This window comes from Anolis carolinensis, chromosome 2 (assembly GCF_035594765.1).
Source record: "Anolis carolinensis isolate JA03-04 chromosome 2, rAnoCar3.1.pri, whole genome shotgun sequence".
NCBI classification, from domain to species: domain Eukaryota; kingdom Metazoa; phylum Chordata; class Lepidosauria; order Squamata; family Dactyloidae; genus Anolis; species Anolis carolinensis.
Genome location: NC_085842.1, coordinates 219636780 through 219662818, shown reverse-complemented (window position 1 = coordinate 219662818; position 26039 = coordinate 219636780). Strand labels below are relative to the sequence as shown.

Sequence of the window (26039 nt, the reverse complement as noted above, 5' to 3'; positions counted from 1 at the left end):
GACAAAACAGATTCCGTTTTAGATCTATCAAACCTTCAAGACAACACTGCATGTAGAAACACCTCAAAACTTCCTTCTTTGGATGAAGAGCAGCCCCATCTTGAACAAGTTACATACCTACCATTGGACATTTCAGCCGACCACTTCCAGAAAAGATGAAGTCCATCTGCTTTGGCTGATCTTCAGTGGCAAATCTCCCATGATGTGTAGCACTGAATAATCTTTATCATTCTATTGTTTACAAATCCTCCCATAGTAATTGTCCAGTCATACTCCTGTGGGCAACTGTGTAGTTAAAGAGTGTCTGAGGACAGAGTAAATGAGTGAAACCAAGCAATAGGTATGGGACTTGGCCAATTTATTTAATATGATTAAAGCCCCTTATAATAAAGTGGATAGGATTTGTGTCTACATCATAATTTCATATTATGATTAAAGTTCATTTTATTTTGTACATGTTTATTAACGAAAAAAAATCAGGAAGAACAGAATACGTCTTTTAGAAGCCACAAACACTTTTAGATTGCTTTGTAACAATTAGCATCCCAAACTGCAAGTTAAAACTGTACCTTGGCATAAATAACATAACAAGTATACAAAAAATGGTTCCAATCCAGAAAACACTAACTTTGTTCTTTCAATGGGACCTAAACACAACTAGCTTTCTTGATTGGCACATCTGACTAAATTATTATATACCTCACAAAATAAACATGTCAATAAATTAATCTCAATTAAATACATTCAGCCACTGTTATGTATTAGTTCCTTCTCTATTCATTTTTCTACCAATGCTCAAGAGCATTTTGAATATGCTGGAAAACATTCTATTCACATTCTCCATTTACACAGAGAGCCATTATATTATTGTGCTTCATATAAAAGAGCTCCAAATAATTTAATCAAATTTAAGCCCGTGTTAACAATTTATAATAAATATTATGACACCCTCTTCACAGATCTAATGCTTTGTTTCTTCCAGCTTTATACTCCATTTCTTGGTCTAGCTTTGCTCTATTTCAAACTTCTAGAATTGCTACTCTTAGTAAGGGATTCTGGCAAACTGACAATTTAAATGAACCCCCGTGCCATGCTGAAAACTGTCAACAGCCATCAGTCACATACCTACATACCTATGAAAGGTATCAAGAGGCCAAATTTTAGGGGAGGTCTCCTAAGAACAACCAGAGTGCGTGATAGTGGTTCCTTCCAACACTAAAAGTGTAAGAAAATTAATAAAGGTTGAGCATCCGAAATACTCCCAAAATCCAAAATTGTCCACATGGGTGACTGAGAAGGTGGCACCATCGCTTTCTGATGATTCAGTGCACACAGACTTTGTTTCATACATTAAATTATGTATTTAAAATCTTTGTTGTTGTTGTTGTTTATTTGTTTAGTCGCTTCCGACTCTTCGTGACCTCATGGACCAGCCCACGCCAGAGCTTCCTGTTGGCCCCCAGTTCCTTCAAGGTCAAGCCAGTCACTTCAAGGATACCATCCATCCATCTTGCCCTTTGTCAGTCTCTCTTCCTTGTTCCTTCCTTTCCCCCCATCATCATGATCTTTTCCAAGCTTTCCTGTCTTCTCATTATGTGGCCAAGTACTTCATCTTTGCCTCTAATATCCTTCCCTCCAGTGAGCGGGTGGGCATTATTTCCTGGAGTATGGACTGGTTGGATCTTCTCGCGGTTCAAGACACTCTCAGAATTTTCCTCCAACACTAGATTTAAAATCTAGTGTATAAAATTCACATCAGGCTATGGGTATAAGATGTATATGAAGCATATGTTGAGACTTAGGTCCCATCTCTAAGAATACATATATATATATATATATATATATTCCAAAATCCCAAACTCTTCTGTTCCCAAGCATAATCTGTACTGGAACAGATTCAGGCCCCACTGTTTTCTGCAGTAAGCAACTAGGTGCTTTTGAGACATCCATAAGCAGGAATACAAATGCTCTTGTCCCCTTACAACTTGTACTCAAAGGCAAACATAGTCTATGAACACAGAGATAGCACAGAATCAACAAGCCTTACAGCTAGTGATAGCTTGCTTATCTCGCTGTCAATTAACCTGGTCAATACATCTTGGGACAACTAATTCTACGAAGGTGGGACCATTTTTAACTCTTGTAGCCTTACTGCAGCAGTGCATTCAAAACAGCCAGAAGTGGGTCTTTTGGCTGAAAACGGCTGTTTTTTTCTTTAAGGAGGGATAAGGAAGAAGAAATGTTCTCATGCCAACAACCTTGATTGAAACTACAGGAGTGATTTTGGGGGAAATCTGGAGCTGAAACCACTTTCTTTCTTTAATGGGATCCCTGAGCTTTGCGGGATATAGCCTCTAAGATGAACCTTCCCCAATTCTGAATTATATTTTGCAGTAAGAAAAGTTTCTTTCACTGTCTTGAATTGTTCATCTATTAATATTCTCTTATTAGTGAAAAAGAGGGGGAAAAACTTCTTTACTCGTTTCTTCTACTCATGAGCTTCATAATCCATTATCATGTCCTCATCTATGACTGAATTTTTTTATGCTGAAAATCCATAGCTTTCCAGTCCATCCTTGTAGGGACACAGAGCTTGTTCTTTTTCATTTCTGTGGCCTGATTCCAGCTTCAAAAGATGGAGTGACCAGAACATTACACAGTATTCGAAATGCATTCATATCTCATCTTGGCAAAATCAGATGCTATGCTTTCAATCCCTTTTTAAAAATAATCCATAGAAAAAGAGGAACTGTGGAGGCGTCTGCAGGCTTATACAATGGGATGTTGCACCCAGTGATCTATCCCTGTCTCTTTCATTTTAATAATTCTAGTCTGACAGCAAAATGTGTGAAATTTAGGCAGGCCTGAAGGAATATTATACATGCTGTGGACTACCTTAAAGTACAGTGGTTCTCAACTTGTGGGTCCCCAGATGTTTTGGCCTTCAACTCCCAGAAATCCTAACAGCTGGTAAACTGGCTGGGATTTCTGGGAGTTGTAGGCCAAAACACCTGGGGATACACAGGTTGAGAACCACTGCTATAGTGTGTTTTAAAGTACATAGGACAACTTATTTCTGAAGTCAGTGTGACACAATACCATTTCAATATTGCTTCGTGATTTACTTTTGCTCACATTTATAATTCTGTTCCATATTTCATTCCTCAGTCTTATAAACAACAATACACCAACACTCTTTTTTGTTCTACCTTCATTTTCAACGAAGGTGAAGAATACTAGGATTGAAGAGGACTTCCAGGTGAGGTGTAATTCAACTGGCAACATCCCAAGGTCTTACAAAGAGATCAATAGAGCTGAATGACTTCGTCCCATTCATCAATGGGCCACATCCCATTGGGTTGAACGTTGGGCGGTGAGGTTTTCCAGTCCCATTCCTGCACAGGTACCTTCCAATCTTTCCCATAGTTAGCTTCAATGTAAAGGAGGGTTTCACAGGGCACACGTACCTTGAGTTCTAGAAACTCAGTCCAACATAGTGTGAATTTGGGAAACAAGTACCTGTGTCACAGAAAGTAAAAAAGGATCAATATGAGGCAAGCAAGAGGTTCACCTATTACTATAGGCATGGGCAAACTTCAGTCCTCCAGGTGTTTTGGACTTCAACTCCCAGAAATCCCAGGCATCTTACCGGCTGTTAGGAATTGTAGGAGTTGAAGTCCAAAACACCTGGAGGGCTGAAGTTTGCCCATGTCTGCATTAGTGCAACCTGCAGCAGAAAAATGCCATCTGGCAAGTCTCCACAGGTGGTGCATGAAGAAAAAGATTCTGCACCCAGTAAGACCAAATTTTGTCATCTGCAAAGCTGACTTCTGCAACTGATGTAAATAATACAGACAAATTATGCATGGCAGAGGTTTTGACCAAATAACCCTTATGGTCTCTTTTATCTATATGGTTCTAAACACCTTCTCATGATTTATATTTGTATAAAGCATTTATTTACAGCCTCTCAGCCTAAGCACTGCAAAATAGAGAGAAAGGGGGAAAATAGGTATGTTTGTCTCACAATCTACCCACAGCATGCCAGAACATCTAGATTTGGAAGTTTGGCCACTAAAATGGAAATCATAAGGAAAGTGAAGGTGAAAGAGAAGGTCATCCCTGGACAAATTTTAGAAGCAGCTTCCAAATGTCTGTAGCAGTTTCAAAATGTTTTTGTTTACTTATGAGATGTGTATCTGACCTATGTGTTTCATTTCACATGTTCATGTTATTAGTTTTGAATAAAAGGTTTACTCAGACATATTGAGCTCTTCTTCTTTTGGACTAAAAATTTGGGACTATGTGCTACGTTTTAAACTGTTTATTTAAATGTATGTATATGTTACTGTTTTATGATTTAATGCACAATGTATTTTGTATATTTAAATGTCTTAATGCAGCATTGAATTATTGCCAAATTGGAAGCCACTCTGAATTCCCTTCGTAGTTGAGATAGAGAGGTGTAAAATGCAGTAAATAAATAAATTATTTTGGGCAGTCTTTCCACTTTATTTCAGCGGTTGGTACCAATGCCCAGGAACAAATCCACTTCCTTAACTGAAGTATATCTAGTGTTTATTTCAGCAGGAACTTCTGTGTATATCAATCCACTTTATCAGATACACTGGAATTTGAAGCAGTGGATCGATATTAACAAATAATCATCCTGAAATAACAAGTTAGTTGAAAAGGTGCTGTTGGATTTCTTCATTTCCCCTCCACTTTCTGTTTGGATGAGTATTCTGTTAAGTATCTCAAGCAGCAAGAAGATATTCAAGACACTGAGATCTCACAAATACTACTGACACTTGAGTCGGCATTTGAAATCACATTTCTATCATCACAAGGTGGAATCTCAATGACTTCAATTCTCTTGTTGTTGTTAAACAAGCAAGAAGTTTAGATTTTCGGGTAACCAAGCCCTTTAATAATCTGTCCAATATTTTAAATGCCTTAATGTTGAATGTTTTAGCATTTTATGGTATGTCTGATGATTTATACAGTGTTAATTGGCTTATTTATTGTTATGTGTATTGATTTTAGATTTTTAGTTTTCTTTTATTTGGTTGTGAGGCATTGAATCTTTGTCATTTACTATGTTGTTAAACAGCTTTGAGTCCCCCTAGGGATGAGAAAAGTGTTATATAAATAAATAAATAAATAAATAAATAAATAAGAAATGTATAAACCAAACTATCTATCTGCTTAAATTCATTCACGCAATCATACATCTCTCCGGATAAACAGATGAACTCTATAATATAAAAATATTCAATGATAAAATATGGAATAAGTATGATCAGTCACTTTAGGTTTAACAGCTCTAGAGAGAGTGAAGGTTAACATGCTGCTCACACAGCGGAATTCTCCCCTTTCTCTACAAGCTCAATATTGCTGATAAATATATACTGGTATTTAACATTCTTTAAAAATCTTTTTTCCATGTATACTATATGCCAGCATTTTGAGAACAATGTATAGCATTGCAGAGTGCTTGTGTGGTGCAGTGGTTTAAGTGCTGGACTATGACTCTAGGAACCAGGATCCTAATCCTTTCTGAGCTATAGAAACCTACTGGGTGACCTTGACCATTTCGCACTCTCTCGGCCTCATAGGAAGGTAAAGGCAAACCCCCTCTGAATAAATTCTGCCACAAAAAAACCATGATAAAAGTCATCACAATTTGGAAATGATGTGAATGCACAGAAAAACAACATAGCATGAGAACCAATTGGGTGTTTGGGCTGAACTTAAGTATTGAAACTTGGTTTGAAATTATGAAGCACAACAACTCCTGCAGTCTTCTCTTTTAGATTCACATCTCCCAGGCCAGTTCCTAACAATGGGAATGAATGTAACAAAAATCACAGTGCTTTACCCACACAAAGCAAAAGGCACTCAGGGAGGAAAAATGTAGAAGAGCAGATGCTATTACAACGAATGATCATAAAACCAGATGAGGCGACAAGCCAAAGGACAAACTGAAAGGACAGCAAACTCAATAGCTGCTAATCTTCCTAGGGAAAAAGGATGGGGAGGATGGACACTCCCCCTGTACGAAGCAACCCATCTGCAGCTACCGTGCGCCTATTGCCAGAATGTGGGATATGGCGGACTAACTCAGGCTACTATCTCTAACAATGTTGATTTTGAGTACAAGGGCAGCACTTCGGATACCTGTATGCAAAGCCATTCAGGTCTTGCAGCAATACCCACCACTAATTTGAATTATGCTCAAAAGAAAATGGTCAGCCTGTCCAGCTTCAGTATAATGTTTCAGATCATGTATTAGTAGGATGCCTTCCAATCACCAAATCAAAATTATGAGCATCACAGCAGTCATATGCTTTTAAAAATTGCTCCATGTATACACACACTGAAGTAGTCTCATCAAAACACAATGAGACCATACTTTCTATGTAGAAAAGCAATTACAACTAGTGCAATAACTGTGGACAGTCTCAGATACTATGGTAATTCCAGCTTCTAAGGCCTTTCTCGCCATCTCAAATGTCCCAGAATAAGCCATCACTCCAAACTTTGCCCAGTTTTGCCATTCTGCCCACTGAAAACGCAATAAAGGTAAAGATGGAGTGTCAAGTGCTAAAACAAAATGAGGCCTCAGCTACAAAGAAACAGCTTGCTACAAATGTTTGCTCCACTTGGAGCAAACAAAAAACTTTTCCATAATGGAAGACTCTCTCCAGCAACGTGGATCAGTCAACCAAGTTCTCATCAGTTAAAAAAGCTAACAGGTGAAAGATGACAACAGCAATAAGATTGGAGGGGGGGGGGGGCAAACAAGCAAGAATCCTCTCTGCCAGTGATCATTTCTTTTCCTTTGAAATATCAGCTTAATTATTCAGAATTTGTAAAAATATGTTTGATTCCAAATCCACTGCTGGTTTCTCAAGAACACAATCGATGGTACAGAAGACTCCTGGCTTTAAAGCACTTCAGTAACTTTTGCTTTCTTTTCTGCTGCTCCAGGGATTACTGCCCTAATCTTTTGAACTTCCTACAACAGGTCCCTCAGTCGAATAAAACTTTCTATTTGCAGGGAACCCACCGCATTGATTCTTTTGCCAAAGATCTACTGGCTGCCTTCCATAGCACTCTGGTACTGATGACTCTGACAGAGAATCTAAACAAGGCATGGGCAAACTTCAGCCCTCCAAGTAATTTGGACTGCAACTCCAGCTGTTAGGAATTGTGGGATTTGAAGTCCAAAGCACCTAGAGGGCCAAAGTTTGGCCATGCCTAGTCTAAACTAAGAATCCACAGTTCTGATAAGACAGTAGTCCTTGTCATAGGGCCTGTGACCTTGCAAGGACAGAGACGGTGACTGGAAGAATGGTTTTCAAGCTTTTAACTCCTTTGAGATTCATTTCCCAGAATCCCTGACTACTGGCTGAGACTTCTGAACCCAAAATGTAGGAAAGGAAAACCAAAGATGTAAAAGACTGGCCCAGGATAGACGAAGCCGTCACCTATGACTGAACACTGCAAAGAAAGTCTGGTAGGGCTGAGCTACATTTCAGAGCAGCTTGTTATTTGTCTTCTTACGAAGAAGCCCCATTCTGCCCAGAAACCCAGCCAGAGAAGACTCAACCAATTCTTACTTGAATTTCTTGCCTGATTTGGCCTGAGTCCCTCCATTCCACATATGGTCATCCTCTTCATAGAAGAAAAAAATATCCAGTTTCACATCATCACTTCCTGCCTGAAATGAGAACTCCAAACTGTCTTCTACCTGAAAGGGAAAACAGAAAATATTATGAAGAGAAAGGGGAAGGGACCAAAGAAATAAATATTATGAACACTTGGCATATGCATCTTTTACACCAAGCATAGACAAGTTTCAGCTCTCCATGTGTTTTGGACTTCAACTCCCACACTTCCTAACAACTGGTAAACTAGCTGGGATTTCTGGAAGTTGAAGCCCAAAATACCTGGAGGCCCGAAGTTTGCCCATGCCTGTTTTACACACTATTTTATGATATGCTGACCATATTTTTTTTTAAAAACGTAAAATAGCACTAATAAAATAATTGGAGCAGAATTTAGGACATGTTCCTATATAGGATTCTGATTCTATGCAGGTTTTCCCCCTTGAAAAATACACACACCTTCTTGATTTCGCAAAAGACAGCACCATTGGGAGAAGGATTTTGGCAAGATCTAACATGAATCAAGGCAGAATTCCAGCTTGGGAATCTGTACCTTTTTCTTCAAAATGAGAGTAGCCAGTTTAAACATGTTTACATTAACATATGCTACTCGGTCCTTGTAACGGAAATGTTAAGGAGAGTATCTAGGCACGCCACTGGTCCAAATCCCTAACCAAATGCACATCACAAAAATCAAACTGAGAAAAAAATCTGCCTCTCTCATTCACACAAGATACACACAGAGAGAGCTGAGAACTCAGATTCAAAGAGTTATTAATTCCATTTACCTTGCCTACAAGAAGCTCAAGGTAGCATACATAGTCTCCTTATCCCTCTTCAACTTATCCTCACAACAATCCTGTGAGATAAGTTGGCCAAGAAGAAAAAACAAAATCGTCCCAAGTCAAACTCACAGCTGAGGACAGATTTGAAACCAGGTCTTCCTGCTCCCAACCAATCTCCTATTCTCCCTAGTTCTCTAAGTAGAGTGAGCACATTCTTCTCAGAGCTTGTTCTTGCACTGGTTACTGCAGACACCTCAAAAGAAAGATTACAAAAACCACGAAGTCACATTGTTTACCAACCTTGCCAAACTTGTGCTTTAGTGGTAATCCTGCCTTCTGAAATGCTGAAATAATCTCTGGCTTGTAGTCTTGAATAAAAATCCCCAAGTCCACATCTTTGCTGTAAGGAATAATATTGCACTGTCTGTACCAACCTGAAAATACAGCAGAACCAAGAGTTTTGGGTACATATTAAGGCTAAACTCGCATGAACTGTAAATTGGGGGTGTTAAACAAACAAAATTTGCTGTCCTCCAGAATTTTTTAAAAAGATAATCTACTGAACAAGGCAAAAAGAAGCATAGCGTTCCAGCACTTTCTCAGCAGCCTGTTACATGACTATGGTGGATTCGGGGAGGTGGGGGAGGAGTTATGCACCCTCACAGCATACTATAGGATCTCAATCTAGGTTGAAATAGAATCGTCACAAATGAGGAAGTGATGGTTCTCTAAGCTTATGAAATGCCTGTGTCATGGGAGAGAGACAGTGATTGAACATTTTCACCCAGAAGTATCTCTATACTGATCTTATAAAATACTACCTGTGCCTGGGCACGTGTTGCTGTGGCTTATGGGAATCATTTGTTGACTAGGTGGAATAGCAGTGAATAGCCTTGCAGCCTCAAAGCCTGACCACTTTCTTCTTATGCAAATCCTTGTTTGGCGAGCTGGAATACAATGGAATAGGCTTGCTGCTTGGAAGGCTAGGTACTTGCGTTCTAGGGGAATGGTTTTTTTGGCCAATTTGAATTGCACTGAATAGCCTTGCTGTTTCCAAGCCTGGCCGCTTTCTATATAGGGGCATCCTTCCTTGGACAGGTTGAATGAGATGGAGTAGCCTCATGGCCTCAAAACCTGAGGGTTTTCTATCTAGGGGAAATCTTGGTTGGCCAAGTTGCACAGCACTGAATAACCTTGCTGCTTGCAAGCCTGGCCGCTTTCTACCTTGTGGAATTCTTGATTGGCCAGACTGAATAGCAATGAATAATCTCAGTGCGGCAAGTATGAATGCTGCAATTAGTCACCTTGATTAGCATTTAATTGCCTTGCAGCTTCAAAGCCTGGCTGAAGGAATCCTTTGTTGGGAGGTGTTAGCTGGCCCTGGTTGTTTCCTTTCTGGAATTCCCGTCTTCAGAGTGTTGCTCTTTATTTACTGTCCTGATTTTAGAGATTATATTGTTCTGTATTATTATACCACAGTAATTTTAGATAGTATATTTATAATCTTATATTATCTGCTTAGAACTGGATTATATAAGGGCCTTGTGTGGTAGGGCCTTGAGTCTTTGCTGCCATATAATCCAGTTCAAATCAGATAATCTGTTTTTTATAGGCAGTGTGGAAGAGGCCTAACTGAACCCTGGCTATCCCTTGGCCGAGGGGGTTGCTAGGAGAGGAAGTGGGCGGAGTCTACCCTTCTAACTGGCAGCAAGGGGAAAAAAACATTACTTCCTCTTCCTCTAATTTTGATTTTATTTTTCTAGGGCTTTTTTGTTTGAAAGACATATTTTGGATGACTATGTCTTTTGTGGCTAAATTTGGTGTGATTTGGTTCAGTGGTTTTGTTGTTTACTCCATAATAAAATGCACATTACATTTTTATATATATAGATTTTGGCATACAACAAACCACTGACTGAGGTTACATGAGTGGGAATTATTTTGTTCTACTTGTGTATGTGTGTACCTAAAGCAGTGGTTCCCAACCTGTGCATCCCCAGGCGTTTTGGCCTACAACTCCCAGAAATCCCAGCCAGTTTACCAGCTGTTAGGATTTCTGGAAGTTGAAGGCCAAAACATCTGGGGACCTACAGGTTGAGAATCACTGGCCTAAAGGATTCAGGCAATGTATAGAGAACCCAAACATAATCTGTAAATAGGAAACCCCCAAACGTACTCCCACACTATGCTTCATCATTGGCCAAGCTGACTGAGAAATAGAGTTCAACAATAGTCAGAGGGTTAGTCTGACAAAAGCCCTACTTTCAAGTCTAAAGAAATGAAGAGGAAACACAAAGAAAAAAAGTGGATGGGGAAGCAATTTTTTAAATGCAGTGAAACACACACACATAATATTGTATCCAATACAGTCAAAAACATCTAAGCAAAAAGTCGAAAGATAGATGTTCCTCAGTTAGATGACTCATTTGCCTCCTGAAGTTATTTGTTGTTGCTAATTGAACTGTATGTATATGCCTGCAAGTTGCATGTCAACCTATGACAAACTCATATTATAAAATCACCCCTAGGTATTAAAAACGCCTAGGGGTGATTTTACCAGTTCCTTCCACTGAAATATCACCTACAGAAGGGCTTCTTAAACTTTTCCCCCCCACTAGCCACTTTTTGTCTAAGAAATGTGAACCTAGGTATGTAGGTATATAAGCAGGTATAAAAATCAAACATTTACTGATAATAAATCAGCATTTGCAGGGCTTGCTAAACATGCTGATTTTCCTTTTTCTGGAGTACAGCTGAAGCATTTTCTGCAGAATCCACTGTAAACACTGCACCTTGTTGCTAAGAGATTTGTGCAAATGGGTGGCATTCAAAAACCTTTTACTGTTGCCAAATTTTTCATTAGTTCAACATTGAGCCAAAGGGACCTCATTTGGGGCCGGACGCACAGTTTAAGTAGCAGTGGCCTACACTACCTGGTATTCAATTGCTAACCAGGACTCACCCTGATTAGCTTCCAAGATTGGATGGAATCTGGTACCATGAGGGTATTAATTGTTATTTATTTCCCTTTGTTCCAGTAAGAACTGAAGTCACATTTGATATGAAGGGTTGGCTTGTGACTTTTCCTGCCTTGGTTTTTGAAAAAATCTTTTGCCTAATGAAAAAGCCAGTGCAGCTTCAAAAGCCTCTATGATGTAATTTGTGCATTTTGGCTGGCAATAAAGGTATCACTCTTTTGTGGATTTTGTTGTATGTTGCTGTATGGCCAAGCTGGCTACCCTTGAATATGTTTTCTGGAATGAGTGCTACAGAAGGAAAGGGTAAGCATGGGTTTACGTGAGAAGAATACAGCCAGTGCTATTTTTGACTTTTTCCTACACTGGCACAAGTAAAACATTTTATACATTTGATTCTAACTCAACAGCCAAGAAGGGAGCCAAAAACACAAAATTCAAGTTCCAAAAGTTGTGGCAATCTCCTTACCTAAGCAGGTTCCACTGCTCAGCCAAAATCTCACTCCTAAAGTATTTAATGTCAAAGTAGCGAGATGCAGCAATGCCTTGGCTTTTTTCCTGAATTCCACTGCATCGAGAGATGCGTCGTCAGGGTATACCTTAAAAAACATGGAAGAAAGATTGCTTCATAACTTGCCCTTTTCATTAAAAGGATAAAGTGATTTAGCAAACTGTCCTACGTGTTGTCGAAAGCTTTCATGGCCGGGATCACAGGGTTGTTGTATGTCTTTCGGGCTATGTGGCCATGTTCCAGAAGCATTCTCTCCTGACGTTTTGCCCACATCTATGGCAGACATCCTCAGAGGTTGAGAGGTATTGATATCCATACCTCACAACCTCTGAGGATGCCTGCCATAGATGTGGGTAAAACATCAGGAGAGAATGCTTCTGGAACATGGCCACACAGCCCAAAAGACATACAACAAAACTGTCCTACTTTTTATCATTCTACTGCGCTTCATAGATTGTTGCTGCTGTGTGCCTTCATGTTGTTTTTTGACTTATGGCAACATAATACAACACATTTCTTGTTCTCTCCAATACAGATGTGTTTACTATAGTTTTTTCGTTCTTTGGCGCCACCAAGTGTTAAACTATATACAGCTAATTTTAATCGATTAATCAAGCTGTTAGGAAAGGTGGGTAACAAAATGTATTGTTGTTGTTGTTGTTATTATTATTATTATTATTATTATTATTATTATTATTATTATTATTATTATCATCGTCATCATCAAGCAGTTACCAAAACAGAAACAAGGGACCTTGTGGTTAGCTTTGGACTGGAATTTTAAGTTACTGATTTAACAGTCCCCAACCGAATTCCATTAAATCTTAAAATATAAATAGGACTATGATCAGAATAGACGAGCCCTGGTGGCAAAGTACGTTAAAGCACTGAGCTGCAGACCAAAAGGTCCCAGGTTCAAGCCCCGGGAGCGGCAGGAGCGGCCGCTGTTAGCTCTAGCTCCTGCCAACCTAGCAGTTCGAAAACATGCAAATGTGAGTAGATCAATAGGTACCGCTCTGGCGGAAAGGTAAGGCGCTCCATGTAGTCATGCTGGCCACATGACCTTGGAGGTGTCTACGGACAACGCCGGCTCTTTGGCTTAGAAATGGAGATGAGCACCACACCCCAGAGTCAGACATGACTGGACTTAACGTCAGGGGAAACCTTTACCTTTACTATGATCAGAATACAAAGCATGTACTATGTAGGGGGAGAGAACTGGTGAGCCACAGCTAGAAATAATTGACACTTTGAAAGCAACACTATCTAGATAACCACTAACCTGTAAGAAAGAGCGAGCTTCTCTGTACCTACATTCAATAAAGCGAGAGTGAGATCTTTCCTCTAGGAATACAGATGGTTCTTTTGGAATCTGGACTGTTAACCCATCAATGGAAACACTCAGTAGTTCTAATCTATCGTGAAAGGAAAAAGAATTACATTATTTTGGTCAGAAAACCTGACAAAGCTACTCACTTCTTTTCCAATTCATTTGATTAAGGGGACCAAACCAAACAAAAAATCAGTGGTGCAGGTAGCAGATACATAACGCTAAAGGCATCTTATCCCTTTTAATTGAAACACTCCAAAATCACTCCATCCATCCACATCAACATAATATTCCCAAACTCTTCAGTCCATCTGCATTAACAAGCAGCAATCAGAAATACATGTGGACTAATTTAAGCCTTTTCACTGCATATGTATTATATAGATTAAGGCTATTTTTAGACTTGTGTAATGGTTATGTTATGGCAGGTTGAGAATTCATTATATGAAATGTTTGGGACCAGAAGAGTTTTGGATTTGGGGGATGTTGGAATACCTATATTTGCATATACTTACATAATGAGGAATCTTGGCCCACATCTACACTAAACATTTAATGCAGTTTTAAGGTAGTCTTGAAGAAAGTGGTACTGTTATGTAAATAAATGCACAAGAAATCATGGAACCAGTTTTGAGGTTCGGGTGGCGTTTACACAAACCACAGAACATTGATGCACATTAAGAACTTTCTTTCACACACTTTTGTGGGAGTTTGTTGTTTGGCTACTGCATTTTAAAGCAAGCATCAAACTGCATTAAATGGTCAGTGTAAATAGGGCCCAGGTCGAAAAATGAAATTTATTTATGCTTCATATATACCTTGTATACGTAGCCTGAAGGAAATGTTTTGAATAATTTTGTACATGAAACAAAAATTGTGTACACTGAACCATCAGAAAGCAAAGGCATAATCTCACAAAAGAATGGGAGCAGAATCAAGTTGTTTCATAAGTTGCGTTAACAAACGTAAAACTCTGTTTTACTGATCTAGGGGCTATCTCGTTTATAATCCTAATCCTCCACATTTGATTTTATTGCTATTTCAGAGATGGTAGAAGTTTTTATCTGACAAGAGGAGTGTGGTGATTAAACAATGCAAATGACTGCCCTCTCTTACTTGTCATAGGCGCCAGGGTAGCGGCCAAACGGTAGCTTCCGGAAAGGCACAAACTTGCGGTCCGCATGCAGTTTCAACCGCAGTGGTCCATGCCAGAGGTAGTTGCCACTTCTCTCATAAAATACTACCAGGTGGATGGAATGAGTTGCCAACTTGAAGACATAGTGCAAGGGTATCTCAGTCCCAGAGAGGTCATCCATCCCTTCCAGGCGTGGATCTTTGCTCTGAATCTTGAGCCACTGGAAGCCCACTCGCTCGGCAGCTCGAAACAAGCCCACCTAAAATTGTCAGATGACATTCATGCTGAATCTGCCCATGTAACCAGTATATTGCTTGGGAAAGAAGTCTCACTGGTGTGTAATGGTAAAGCAAAGCCCAACAGGACAGAACCATTATGAAGCCATCCACCGTTGCCCTACAACAGGAATGGAAAGCCTAAGGCATCGGGACTGAATTCACCCTTTCTCAGGCCCCAATCCAAGTTTCTAGTTGGGCACATCTGAAACCCCTTCCCGATGACACCATAACTGAGTGCCTTCCCAGACTCTGCATAAGTTTCCGTAAAATATTAAAATACATATCCTAAAGTTTATTTATTGGCAGTAACAAATCTCAGGCTAACTGTGCTAGAATTTTTTATCTCAGTTTTGCTTTTGGCCCTTCCATCACTGGTATGCAGCCCTTGAGAATTTCTCTGATATGGAATTCAACCGCTGTCCTAATATGGCAGTGCAGGAGTGTACAATAGTCTCAAGAAATCTCCAAGTCATAAAATTATTTGTGGAGGAATGACCGTACAGATAAAATTTCCAGCATTGATAGGATATTAAGACAGAAGTTTTCTTCTCCAAGAAACCCTTTTCACATTAATAGGTTTCTCTACACAGCAAAATCAGGAATCTCAGGGGGTTTTTTTCATTCTTAACCTGGTTTTAGACAGAGTTCTAGTGACATCCTCCATCTATTGACTTAAAGAGGTACTGCAGTCTATTGGCAAGACTTAAAGTAATAGATTATTAATGCATTTAAAAAATGAAATAAACCTGAGGGGCACAATATTAAGGCCTCTTTAGTATGTGCACTGAGTTTCAAACTGCTCACGTTTCTCAATTTTGAAGGGAAGGAAGAAACAAACACACACATACCCACTCTCTTTTTATTGGTACAAACTGATTTGGGGGAAAAGGTGTTAAAAACACGAAGTAATTCCAGTATATAAAATTCGTTCAGTAAATCAGTCTTGGTCATCTGTACCCCACTTGATCTTGGTTTAGTTTCATATAGTTCAGTGCAATTTCTCCTCTTATTATATTTTTAATTTTAGAATTTTCACAGACATGGTGAAGGTGATCAAATCTTTTTTCTTCAACTCATCTGCCATGCAAAGTTCATTAGATACCAATCATCCTTTACTTTTTGTTGCTGTTTTTACATAGCATCACACAACAACAACAACAACAACAACAAGGTCACGGCACAACTTCCCCTTGCCTCAAAGGCTGCTGCAAAATTAATTCAAGATTACAAATCCCTCATTGTTTTATCAGGATGCTTAAGTCCTTAAAACTGCTGTGAAGTTTACTATGGTTAGAAAAAGCTGAAGGAAACGCCTCACCTCATGCTTCCAAGCTTTGTCCAGTAGTGCAAAAGTGGTGCAGTCCCGGGGAGCACAGAAGTATTTGCATTCAGACTGGCTTCCATCAGGGGAAATCCTGAGCTGCTCCAAGTCTACGTCAATCAGGCCCAAAAGCAAGGGATCAATCAGATGCACTGCTATGTTGTGGCTGGACACCAAACTAAGGAATTTTCTAACCACGTACTATTCAAAAGAAATAAGGAGAGGGAAATAAATATCAAGAAGGAAGCTCTCAAAAAGGCTATTTTCAAAAGCTGGACATTTTATACCAGAGGAAATTGCCTTATAGAGAACCAGATGGTTCTTACATCTGCCTCAACGCCATGTATGTTCACTGGTGGGCATTGTGTGAGTTTGGGACAAGGAGCTTTTCTGGCCCTACCTCAATGAGCTTTTACTGGTATCTATTTACTTTTACGAAGAAAACGTGATAGGCATACATCTCTAATAAACGGCTTCCATAATTTGAGTTCCACCACTGAGAAGACCCTTTACTCGAACAGCAAAACTTCTAGAAAAAGTTTGCTTGAAGTTCAGAAGGGTGAAGACTGTCCCCTTTAGATATATGGGCTCCAAGCTGCTGATGGCTTTAAGAACTTAGGGACACTTTTGAATGAAGACCCCGAACAAAATAGTAGCTAAGGCAACTACTTTGAAGTAGCCATGTATTCCGTGATTAGGCTCAGTTAATCATTTTACTAATATAATCTGTACAAGCTGCAAGTTCCAGACCCTTCAATGGCTCACCACATGTAATAAAATGATGAAAATGTAACCTGGATTAATTTGTGTGTGGATAACTTGTGCCCAAACTCTTTCCTACCCATTAATTGAATGCAGTTTATGCCAAAAAAATAATGAAAGGCACATGCTACAGTTGCTGCTAAAGAAATCTAGCAAAAATCTAGTTGCATTTAAGGGTATCCCAAAAGTATTCAAATAATCTTTAAAGTACAGTGAAATCCCAACAAGAACGAGTTCACAATTTCTTCACTAGGTCAACATGCTATTAACCAATCACACCTTTATCTTGACTGTTTGAACTTCCGTTTATTGTTTCTCATCCAGCCCATTAGTGACCGAAGGCCTCCATATCTACTAGCTCCAGTGAGAGAGAGATATCCCTCTAACATTGATGGCACCCAGGTCCCAATTTATCCATAAAATGTATCTGTACAATCCAGATCAATTATTTTGGAGCATCCAACGTCCCTAGTGCTTTCATAAGCAAAGACGAAAACTGCCAGGATCCGCCACCAACCATGGCTCCTTAATGAGGGGTTTGGAAAATTTTAATCTAAAAAAAACTGTTGAAAAAAAACATGGTGGAATCCATAACCATAGATGAGTGGCTTTATCTGCAAACTGCTTTGCCAAAAAAATCACAAGGAAACAGAGATATGCTTATACAGTATATGTGAAATCTAATCTGTTAAAACAAAGTGTGAATGTCTATAAACAAAAGTTGCCTCTTTTTGTTTAAAGTGGCAAACTTTATACTATATTCCAGCAAATGTTACAATGACTTTACTCAGAAGTAACAAAACCCATCAAATATAGGCTTGTCTGATACGTTTACAGCCAGTACAAATTCAAAATAAAAAGGTGAGCAGAGCAACTTACCCATCGGCTACTCTCTTGTCCTGTTTTGCTCCCTTTAATCTTGGGGAAAACAGTTCCATTCTTTAAAAACAAAAACAAAGAATCCAGAATAGGGTCTGCAGGTCAAATCTCAGCAACATCATAAAGAAAGCACAATGACAAGTGAAGCTACAACAGTATTTCCCATTAACATTTCCCATTCCCATCATTCTTTGTTTAGCAGCCCGGCCAATGATGGTTTGAAATCCCAGGGGCGATCAACCATCATATTCAACAAGAGTGCCCAAGAGTGCCCATTCAGCTCTCAAACAAATGCTCATGTATCAAATCGGAGCATTAAAAACTGCTATTGGTCAACTCATTTAAAAAAGGTTGGCTTTCTTTACTTGATGATATAAGTTCAAGAAATAGTACCCAATCTGTACCTGGGAAGACATTTTGAGCTGATTAGAAAGCTGCTTATTAATTTTGGTATTAACATATTGCAATTATTATGGTTTTATGCCTTACATTACGTGATTTGTACTATATTGGTTTTTCTAACAGTTGTTTTTAAAAGAGACTTAGATAGACATGTAGCTGAAGGAGTCTAGGAGATGTACTTCAAACAGGTGACTTCTCCAAGTTCTCTTTAATTTAATTTCAATGATAAAATTTCTAAGGACAAACTCTTTTTCTTGAAGCTACTGCCTTCTATGGTGTAAATGAAGTGCCTGCCACTTTATACAACAGTGGGCAATGCAGATCCATTATACTCAGGGGTTTACAGTCTAAAACAGATCCAGGGAAATAAAAGATGAAGGGGAATTAAATTGTGAGGTGGCTCAGCAGGGCAGGAACATATAATTACTTCAACTACATGCTGTTGTTGTGTGCCTTCAAATCGTTTCTAACTTGTTGCAACCCTACAAAGTTTTTATCTTGACCAGCTTTGTTCAGAAGGTGTTTGCTTTTGCCTTCCTCCAAGGCCGAGAGTTTCCAAGGTTAGAATGCTGAACCATACTATGGTTTAATTACAAAGAAAAAGTAAAGACTAAGAGATGGCTCAAATCTTGCCAGAAGACTAATTTTTTGAGAAACTCAAAGGAAATAGAGAAGATCAAATGAAAAAGTGCTAAAACCCAGGAATAAAGTTGTTTTGAAAACGAAATGTTACTGAAGACAAGTCCTGATGGGCAAAGCAATGTCTCTTTTTAAAAAACATAATTTGATAATATATGGAAATGCTATAAATACAGCCCCAGAAAATGGCCCAAAGTCCACAAGTCTCTGTAAGTAAAGCTATAATCAGTCATTTTTATACACGCATCATGTGTTTTAATCTTTGTTCTGTGTATTTTAATATGTATTTTATAGAAATACGTTTTAATGTGTACTTTATGGAATGTTTATATGAGTATGCTAGAGATCTGCGCAGCATTTGTTTCATCTGTTTCATTCATCTATTTGTTTAGTACCTTCCATCCTGATACATAAAGCAAAAGATGCCATTTTCGGACAAAACAAAAAAGCAACACAAAAGAGAAAGCTGCACTGCGACATGCTTGCTTTCGTTTTCCTTTCATTTCGGGCCGCGTAAAAATAAGCAGGTACTGACAGAGGGCTGCTTTGCTTTCCCATGACAGCCAATGTGTACCAATGGGTGTTAATAATAATATTAATATTCATAACAATAGATACTCTGGGACCCTAAACTGAGTTTGAGAGAGGCTTGCTTCCCCATGACAGCTAATGTGTGCCAATGGGTGTTAATAATAATATTAATAACAATAGTTCCTCTTGGACCCTAAGCTGAGCCTGAGAGAGGTCTGCTTCCCCATGACAGCTGACGTGTGCCAATGGGTGTTAATAATAACATTATTAATAACCATAGTACTCTGGGGAAGACCCAAACGTTTTAAAAGTTGGTGGGCTAAAAGGGGTCTAAATGCCCTGCGTGTGTGGCGATTTTCACCCCTCTTGCCCAAAAACCGAGCAGGGGGAGGATGAGCCTCAGAAGCCCTCCCATTGCCACCAATGGTCCAAATGGTTTTTTTTTTTTTTTGTAAGCAAGATGAAAATTCTATTCGTTTTCAGAAATGGGCAAAAATACAAAACTGATACAAAATGAATAAAACTAAACAAAACAAATAGCGATTCCATACAAATGCATACCACTAGAATATGAATTTTTAGCTATGCTGTAACCAGTCTCAAGACATGAGCAGCAGTAAGAAATAATAAAATTATTATTATTGTTGTTGTTGGTTGAATTTTACATTTTCCCCCAGCTATAGTAGTTCAGAAACATTTGAAAAATTGAATGCTCACTGTTTAGGAAAGGGCTCTGTGGCTTCACAGAAGACGGCAACACCCAGGATCCCAAAATGAACTACATTTCTCATCTAAATATATCTCATCTGATTGCATCTACATATGCAATCAGACGAGATATACCTTAAAGAGCACACACCAGTCAGAATGAAAGGACAAGTTGGCCATTATTAACTTAAGGTACAGCTACACTGTAAAATTAATGCAGTTTGACACCACCTTAGCTGTCATGGCTCAATGCTATGGAATCATAGGGGCTTTGGCACCAGCACCCTTTGGCAGAGAAGGCTAAAGACCTTGCAAAACTTCAACTCCCATAATTCCATATCATTGAGCCATGGCATTTAAACTGGTGTAAAACTGCATAGTGTAGATGCACCCTATTCCTTACCAGCTCCAAGTCCAATCCATTTGTTTTTAGATGCATACCTACATTGCAGCATGCGCTACATCAGGATATACCTTCCTTCATGTGGGAAAATAGTAATATTTTTCTCCGAAATTACAAAAAATCTAGGGTTTTTTAATTAATAAATCTCAGAACAAGACTCATAATAGATATTCTGCTCACAGCCATGGCAATGGAAATTGAAATGCTTAAAATAACCATGTTTACCTGACATAACACCTACTGGTTTCAGTGGGATTTACTACCCAAACAATTATGCTTTGGGATGCTCCCTTGCTCACAATGACTGCTGGCATTACCAGATGAGCGAATACGTTTAAGCATACACTTTAGATCACAACAAACATTTGTTTAAATTAATTATGTAGAACTTGGAGTTTACAAATATAGTTGAAACAGTTCTTACCTTGGGGGACAAATAATACTTGTAATAGTACAACTGGAACAAGAGGAAGACTGAACTAGTGAAAGTCAGAAGCCCCAAAACAACGTTCTTGTTAATTCTCTGCATTAGTCTTCAGGGCTCTCCTGAATGTCATCGGAAAGCAGCCGCTTGGTCCTTCTCATCTTTTCAGATAATGGAATATATGTCTTTGTTGCACAACACAAAGCTAGGAAAATGTAAAACAAAAACCCAGATAATTAAGTTCTTGCAGAAGTTTCACACATTTCATCTATTTGTTTTACTATTTCCATATACAAGTTTATTGATTACAAAACCCCAGGCTGTTCAAGACACAATTGAAGACCTATCTTTTCTGGCAGACCTACAGTCAATTTTAAACTGAATTTTAACTTTGCATTTTATTAGCATTAGTTTCATAATCTTTGTATTATGTTTTTTAACATATGTATTTTATGATCCCTTGTTTTATTTATATATTTTAACTATGTTGTACCTGAATGCAAGCGAAGTAATACATCAAATACATCATCTAAATCATCATCGTTATCTGTATGTTCACTGATTTTTAAAAGATACCAATATAAAGAATACAAGTCTCCAATCTACTTAATATTAAATGTAGGTCTAAATTCTCTTGTTGGCCCTGAATAGAACAGAATTATTAAATCCATTTGATTTAGCTGTGTGTTGATTCTCCATTGAACAGTTGTTTGAATGGTTCTACTCCTTTTGGGACTTACCAACAGGATGACAGCCATATCATCTAATCCCAATAATTGAAAAAGCAACAACAATACTTGTCTATACAGTTTTAGGAATGCAATCCACTTGAAATCCATCACCTTTGAGCCCTTTAATAAGGAAATCCCTAAAACTACTTGTGTTAATCCCTGTCAAGCAGAAAGCATAATCCAGTTGGGGTTTTAGCCTTCTCAACCTTCCCTGCAACTGAAAGAAGGACATGAGAGATTCATGAAGATTTAGTAACAGTTTTACTAGCAAACCGGAAGTTAAACCAACCCTTTATAAGATACTGACACATACAGTAGAGTCTCACTTATCCAAGCTAAATGGGCCGACAGAACCTTGGATAAGCAAATATGTTGGATAATAAGGAGGGATTAAGGAAAACATCAAATTAGGTTATGATTTTACAAATTAAGCAGCAAAACATCATGTTATACAACAAATTTGACAGAAAAAGCAGTTCAATACACAGTAATGTTATGTTGTAATTACTGTATTTACAAATTTAGCACCAAAATATCACGATATATTAAAAACATTGACTACAAAAATGACTTGGATAATCCAGAAACTTGGATAAGCAAGGCTTGGATAAGTGAGACTACTGTACATAAACTGTAATAACGAAATGTATGGGGATACATACACGATAATCCTTCATTTATATTTTAAAAAATATATGATTTGTAAGATAATAGTGTATATTTCCAAAATTCTGTCATTTATCATTATATTTGCATGACACACCTACACACTGCGGCCAATACACTAATGTGTTGCGACACACATTTTGGAAAGCTCTCACTAAAATGCATGTGTGCAAAATCAAGGTATAAGGCAAAACAAAGACATTGAATGTAAGCTTAGAAAGCAACAGGAAGCCCAAGGGTGACATTGGTCTGCACAGCACGACTTGTAGTTGCTTGTCAAATTGGTGATGACACACCTGGTAAAGCCCAGGATGTGCTCACTTATGTGTGTATATATATGTGTGCCATTAAGCCACATGTCAACTTATGGCAACCCCATTCATTGCGTAGGGTTTTCTTAGGGAAGGGACTCAGAATGGTTTGCCAGCTCTTTCCTTGGAAATATAGCCTACAGCGTTTCCCATCCAAGTGCTAACCAGAGCTGAACCTGCTTTGCTTCCAAGATGAGACAATTTCACTAATAACATTGGTAATTTTTTTGGGAATATTTGATTTCCTCCACATTTTTGTGTGAACCAAGTAGATTTTAACACACTGAACACAACTATGTATTTATCATGTCTACAACACATACAGTTTTCCAGAAAAAGCCACAATCCACTTGGGGTTTTAGCCTTCCCAATCTAACCAACATCCTAAGTATTGCTATATGTCTATAGCGGCATACACTATGACAGTAATGGTGTCATCAGGAAATACATTTCTTCATTCCCACTTGGATGTATTAAACTTCATTAATTTGTATGCCTGAAGCAGACTTTCAACTTGTTAGACATAATTTGGTGCTGTATAATTGCCTAGAAAGTTACAAACAACATCATTCAACATTATTGAAGGCTATCCATGGAATATGTTCTGCACCCTGTAGAAGACCATCGAAGTGGCTATCCTTCACCACATCTCGGGATTTGTGGGTAAATGTAAACAGTAATACTTCGTGTAACCAAGCTGCTACCTAAAGATCACCACACAAATTCCTGTTGTGCTTTGGGTATTGAAGGCAGTTCAGCAGAAGTTGTACAATCTCATATGATTCTTTCATATGGAGAGCATGTCCAATAGGTATAGAAGGGTAGATTGGTGTTGTGCAGCAAAACAGCCTTCAAACTTAAGACTGATAAGTCAATAAACAATCACCCTGTTGGGTTGTGGTTGCATCTGAGAGCACAAAGCAATCAGTTGTCAGCGAAAGGTCAGGCTGTCAGCTTGACTAAAATATTTTGTCAAACCTTCATAATGGAGGCAAAATTTTGAGATTTATGTACTGGATAACAAAAGATTCCATCTTTGCAACCTTGACCCAAGCAGTTCTGCCTGACTTTTTGATAAACCCAAATCTCTGACCAGATTCAGCTCTGCCTGAGATACCAAATGGGGATCAATGGATGTTGATTGCATGAAGTCAGGATCAGCATCTGCTTCCATATGCATCTGATCACTATCACTGCCTACCTCCTCATCCTCTAGTCTCCACGCCTCTGGGGCTTTTGGAACAAGAAGACTATCATTATGTGGTACTAGTCTCACTGCTGATGCAAGGTTCGGGTACTCAATAAGCTTCTTATTTTTTTAACAATATTATTTATTTATTTATTTATTTGAAACATTTATATTCCGCCCTTTTCACCCCAAAGGGGACTCAAGACAGAGCACAACATATATACGGCAAGCACTTCTGCTGGGGCAGAAATAATTATAAATATACACAAACATTAAAATCAATTATATTTACTTTAAAACCAGCTATTTAACCAACTCAGGGCACCATGCTGGCGCTGGTCAGCGGAGTAGGTTTCCTATTATTGCCTCACTGCACTGCCCCAAAGACTTGGTCCCACAGCCAGGTCTTTTACCATCTTTCTAAAGGAAGGAAGGGAGGGAGGGGGCTGATCTAATCTCGCCAGGGAGGGAGTTCCATAGCCGGGGGGAAATCACTGAGAAGGCCCTGTCTCTTGTCCCTGCCAAATGCACCTGTGATGGTGGCGGTACCGAGCAGGACCTCCCCAGATCTTATCCTGACATGTTTGTCATACAGAAGTAACAATTAGTCACATGATCCTTCTTCTCCCTTCATATCATTAGAATGGCAAAGGCATAGATGGTCGCGCACTTTTCAGCCAAGCTCGCAGACTACTGGCACAAGGTGCACAACATATATGAGGAGCCCTTCTTTGTCCTGGTCACCAGTTTTGAAAGCAAGAGATAAAACACTCCAGTTCCTTCCTCTGAAATATATCAATTCATCTGCAGTCTCCCATCAAAGTATCAACCAGAGCTGACCCTGCATAGCTTTCAGGATTACACCATGTAACACAGTTTTTGTTCCTGGGTTATAAATGTCATTTCCTAATTGGTTCCTAACATGAAAAAGCTATTGTTTTTCGATGAATATCTCACTGAGTTTCAACCAATTCAATATAGTTTGTGGCAGCCACAAAAAAAAAAAAAAAAAACAATGGGCGAGAAAATGACAATCTGAAGAAGCAGGTACTCCCAGACTGCAGCCACAGGTGTGGAAATACTTAGAAATAGCTGAAAATAGTACAACATTGAACAAACCTGATGGCATTTAGATTAACAAGCAAGACCTGCCAACTTAAATAGGTTGATTTGAGCAGGAACAAGATAGAGCGACAGCGTTTCATCTTACAGTTTTATTAGAAAACAATCTGTTTTTAAAGCAATGATTTATAATAATTATATATACAGTAGAGTCTCATTTATCCAAGACGCGCTTATCCAAGGTTCTGGATAATCCAAGCCATTTTTGTAGTCAATGTTTTCAATATATCATGATATTTTGGTGCTAAATTTGTAAATACAGTAATTACTACATAGCATTACTGTGTATTGAACTACTTTTTCTGTCAAATTTGTTGTATAAAATGATGTTTTGGTGCTTAATTTGTAAAATCATAACCTAATTTGATGTTTAATAGGCTTTTCCTTAATCCCTCCTTATTATCCAAGATATTCGCTTATCCAAGCTTCTGCCGGCCCGTTTAGCTTGGATAAGTGAGACTCAATTATATCTCCAGCTTATTATTTATATATATTTCAATGTTAGGAATTGTGGGAGCTGAAGCCCAAAACATCAAAGTTTGGGAAGCACTATTTTGTGGGATTCGGGCCTAGGCTACAATGGATTTATATTCCCCTTTCTAGAAGCTCACTAAGGAATTGTGTTGCTCCAGGGCCAGTTTACAGAATGTCTATATATATATATATATAAATAGAGCGGGCATGGGCAAACTTGGGCCCTCTAGGTGTTATGGACTCCAACTCCCATAATTCCTAACAGCCTACCAGCTGTTAGGAATTGTGGGAGTTGGAGTCCAAAACACATTGAGGGCCCAAGTTTGCCATGCTGATGACAGAAAAAATTATGTCATTACAGAGGCGTGGAGTTGGAAGAAACCACCATGACTGACAGACAGACATGAAAGGGGAATAAGAAGAGCATTCAGGCACCCCAAAACTGGCCCTTCCACGCCAAGGAGCCTCCATGTACCCGCCAGCCTTGAAGAGGCGTTATTTTGAACTATAAAAGCAGGCAGAGGGATTTAAGGGCGAGCAGGAGGAAGAAAGGAAAGAGGGAAATCGAATGAGTGAATAAGTGCCTTCCTCCCTCTGCCTGCAAGAAGGGCCGCCATGAAGAAAAAGCTTACCTGCGACGCCCTCAAGAGTGGCTTTGCTTTACGGCTGCTGGCGCTGCAAAAGGCTATGCGTCGCGTCAGGGGCGGGGAGAAGAGTTCAGGGCAGCGAGCCTCACGCGCAAAAATGGATGACACAGAACGCAATCTTGACTTCAGGTTCTTGTTTGAAC

At 38.9% G+C, this 26039-nt stretch overlaps 1 protein-coding gene across 1 annotated transcript; it reads right to left on the bottom strand.

Annotated features, from left to right (window-relative positions):
• Positions 1–341: 341 nt before the first annotated feature.
• On the bottom strand, positions 342–26039 carry fktn (fukutin). Its single transcript, XM_003223751.4, has 10 exons — positions 25882–26039; positions 20757–20961; positions 17650–17709; positions 16006–16209; positions 14391–14668; positions 13227–13359; positions 11903–12032; positions 8759–8892; positions 7626–7756; positions 342–3519 (listed from the first exon to the last, which is right to left on the bottom strand). The coding sequence occupies exons 2-10, from the start codon at positions 20859–20861 to the stop codon at positions 3306–3308; spliced, it is 1389 nt and encodes a 462-aa protein (XP_003223799.1). The 5' UTR covers positions 20862–20961; positions 25882–26039; the 3' UTR covers positions 342–3305.

What these genes read in the sequence shown, in the direction of transcription:
- fktn (XM_003223751.4), bottom strand. Translation starts at nt 20,861, where the DNA reads ATGCAGAGAATTAACAAGAACGTTGTTTTGGGGCTTCTGACTTTCACT. An exon ending in AGTATTATTTGTCCCCCAAG is followed by an intron (nt 17,710 to 20,756) that starts GTAAGAACTGTT and finishes TTGTTTTTAAAG; the next exon opens with AATGGAACTGTTTTCCCCAA. An exon ending in GACAAGAGAGTAGCCGATGG is followed by an intron (nt 16,210 to 17,649) that starts GTAAGTTGCTCT and finishes TCTTTTGAATAG; the next exon opens with TACGTGGTTAGAAAATTCCT.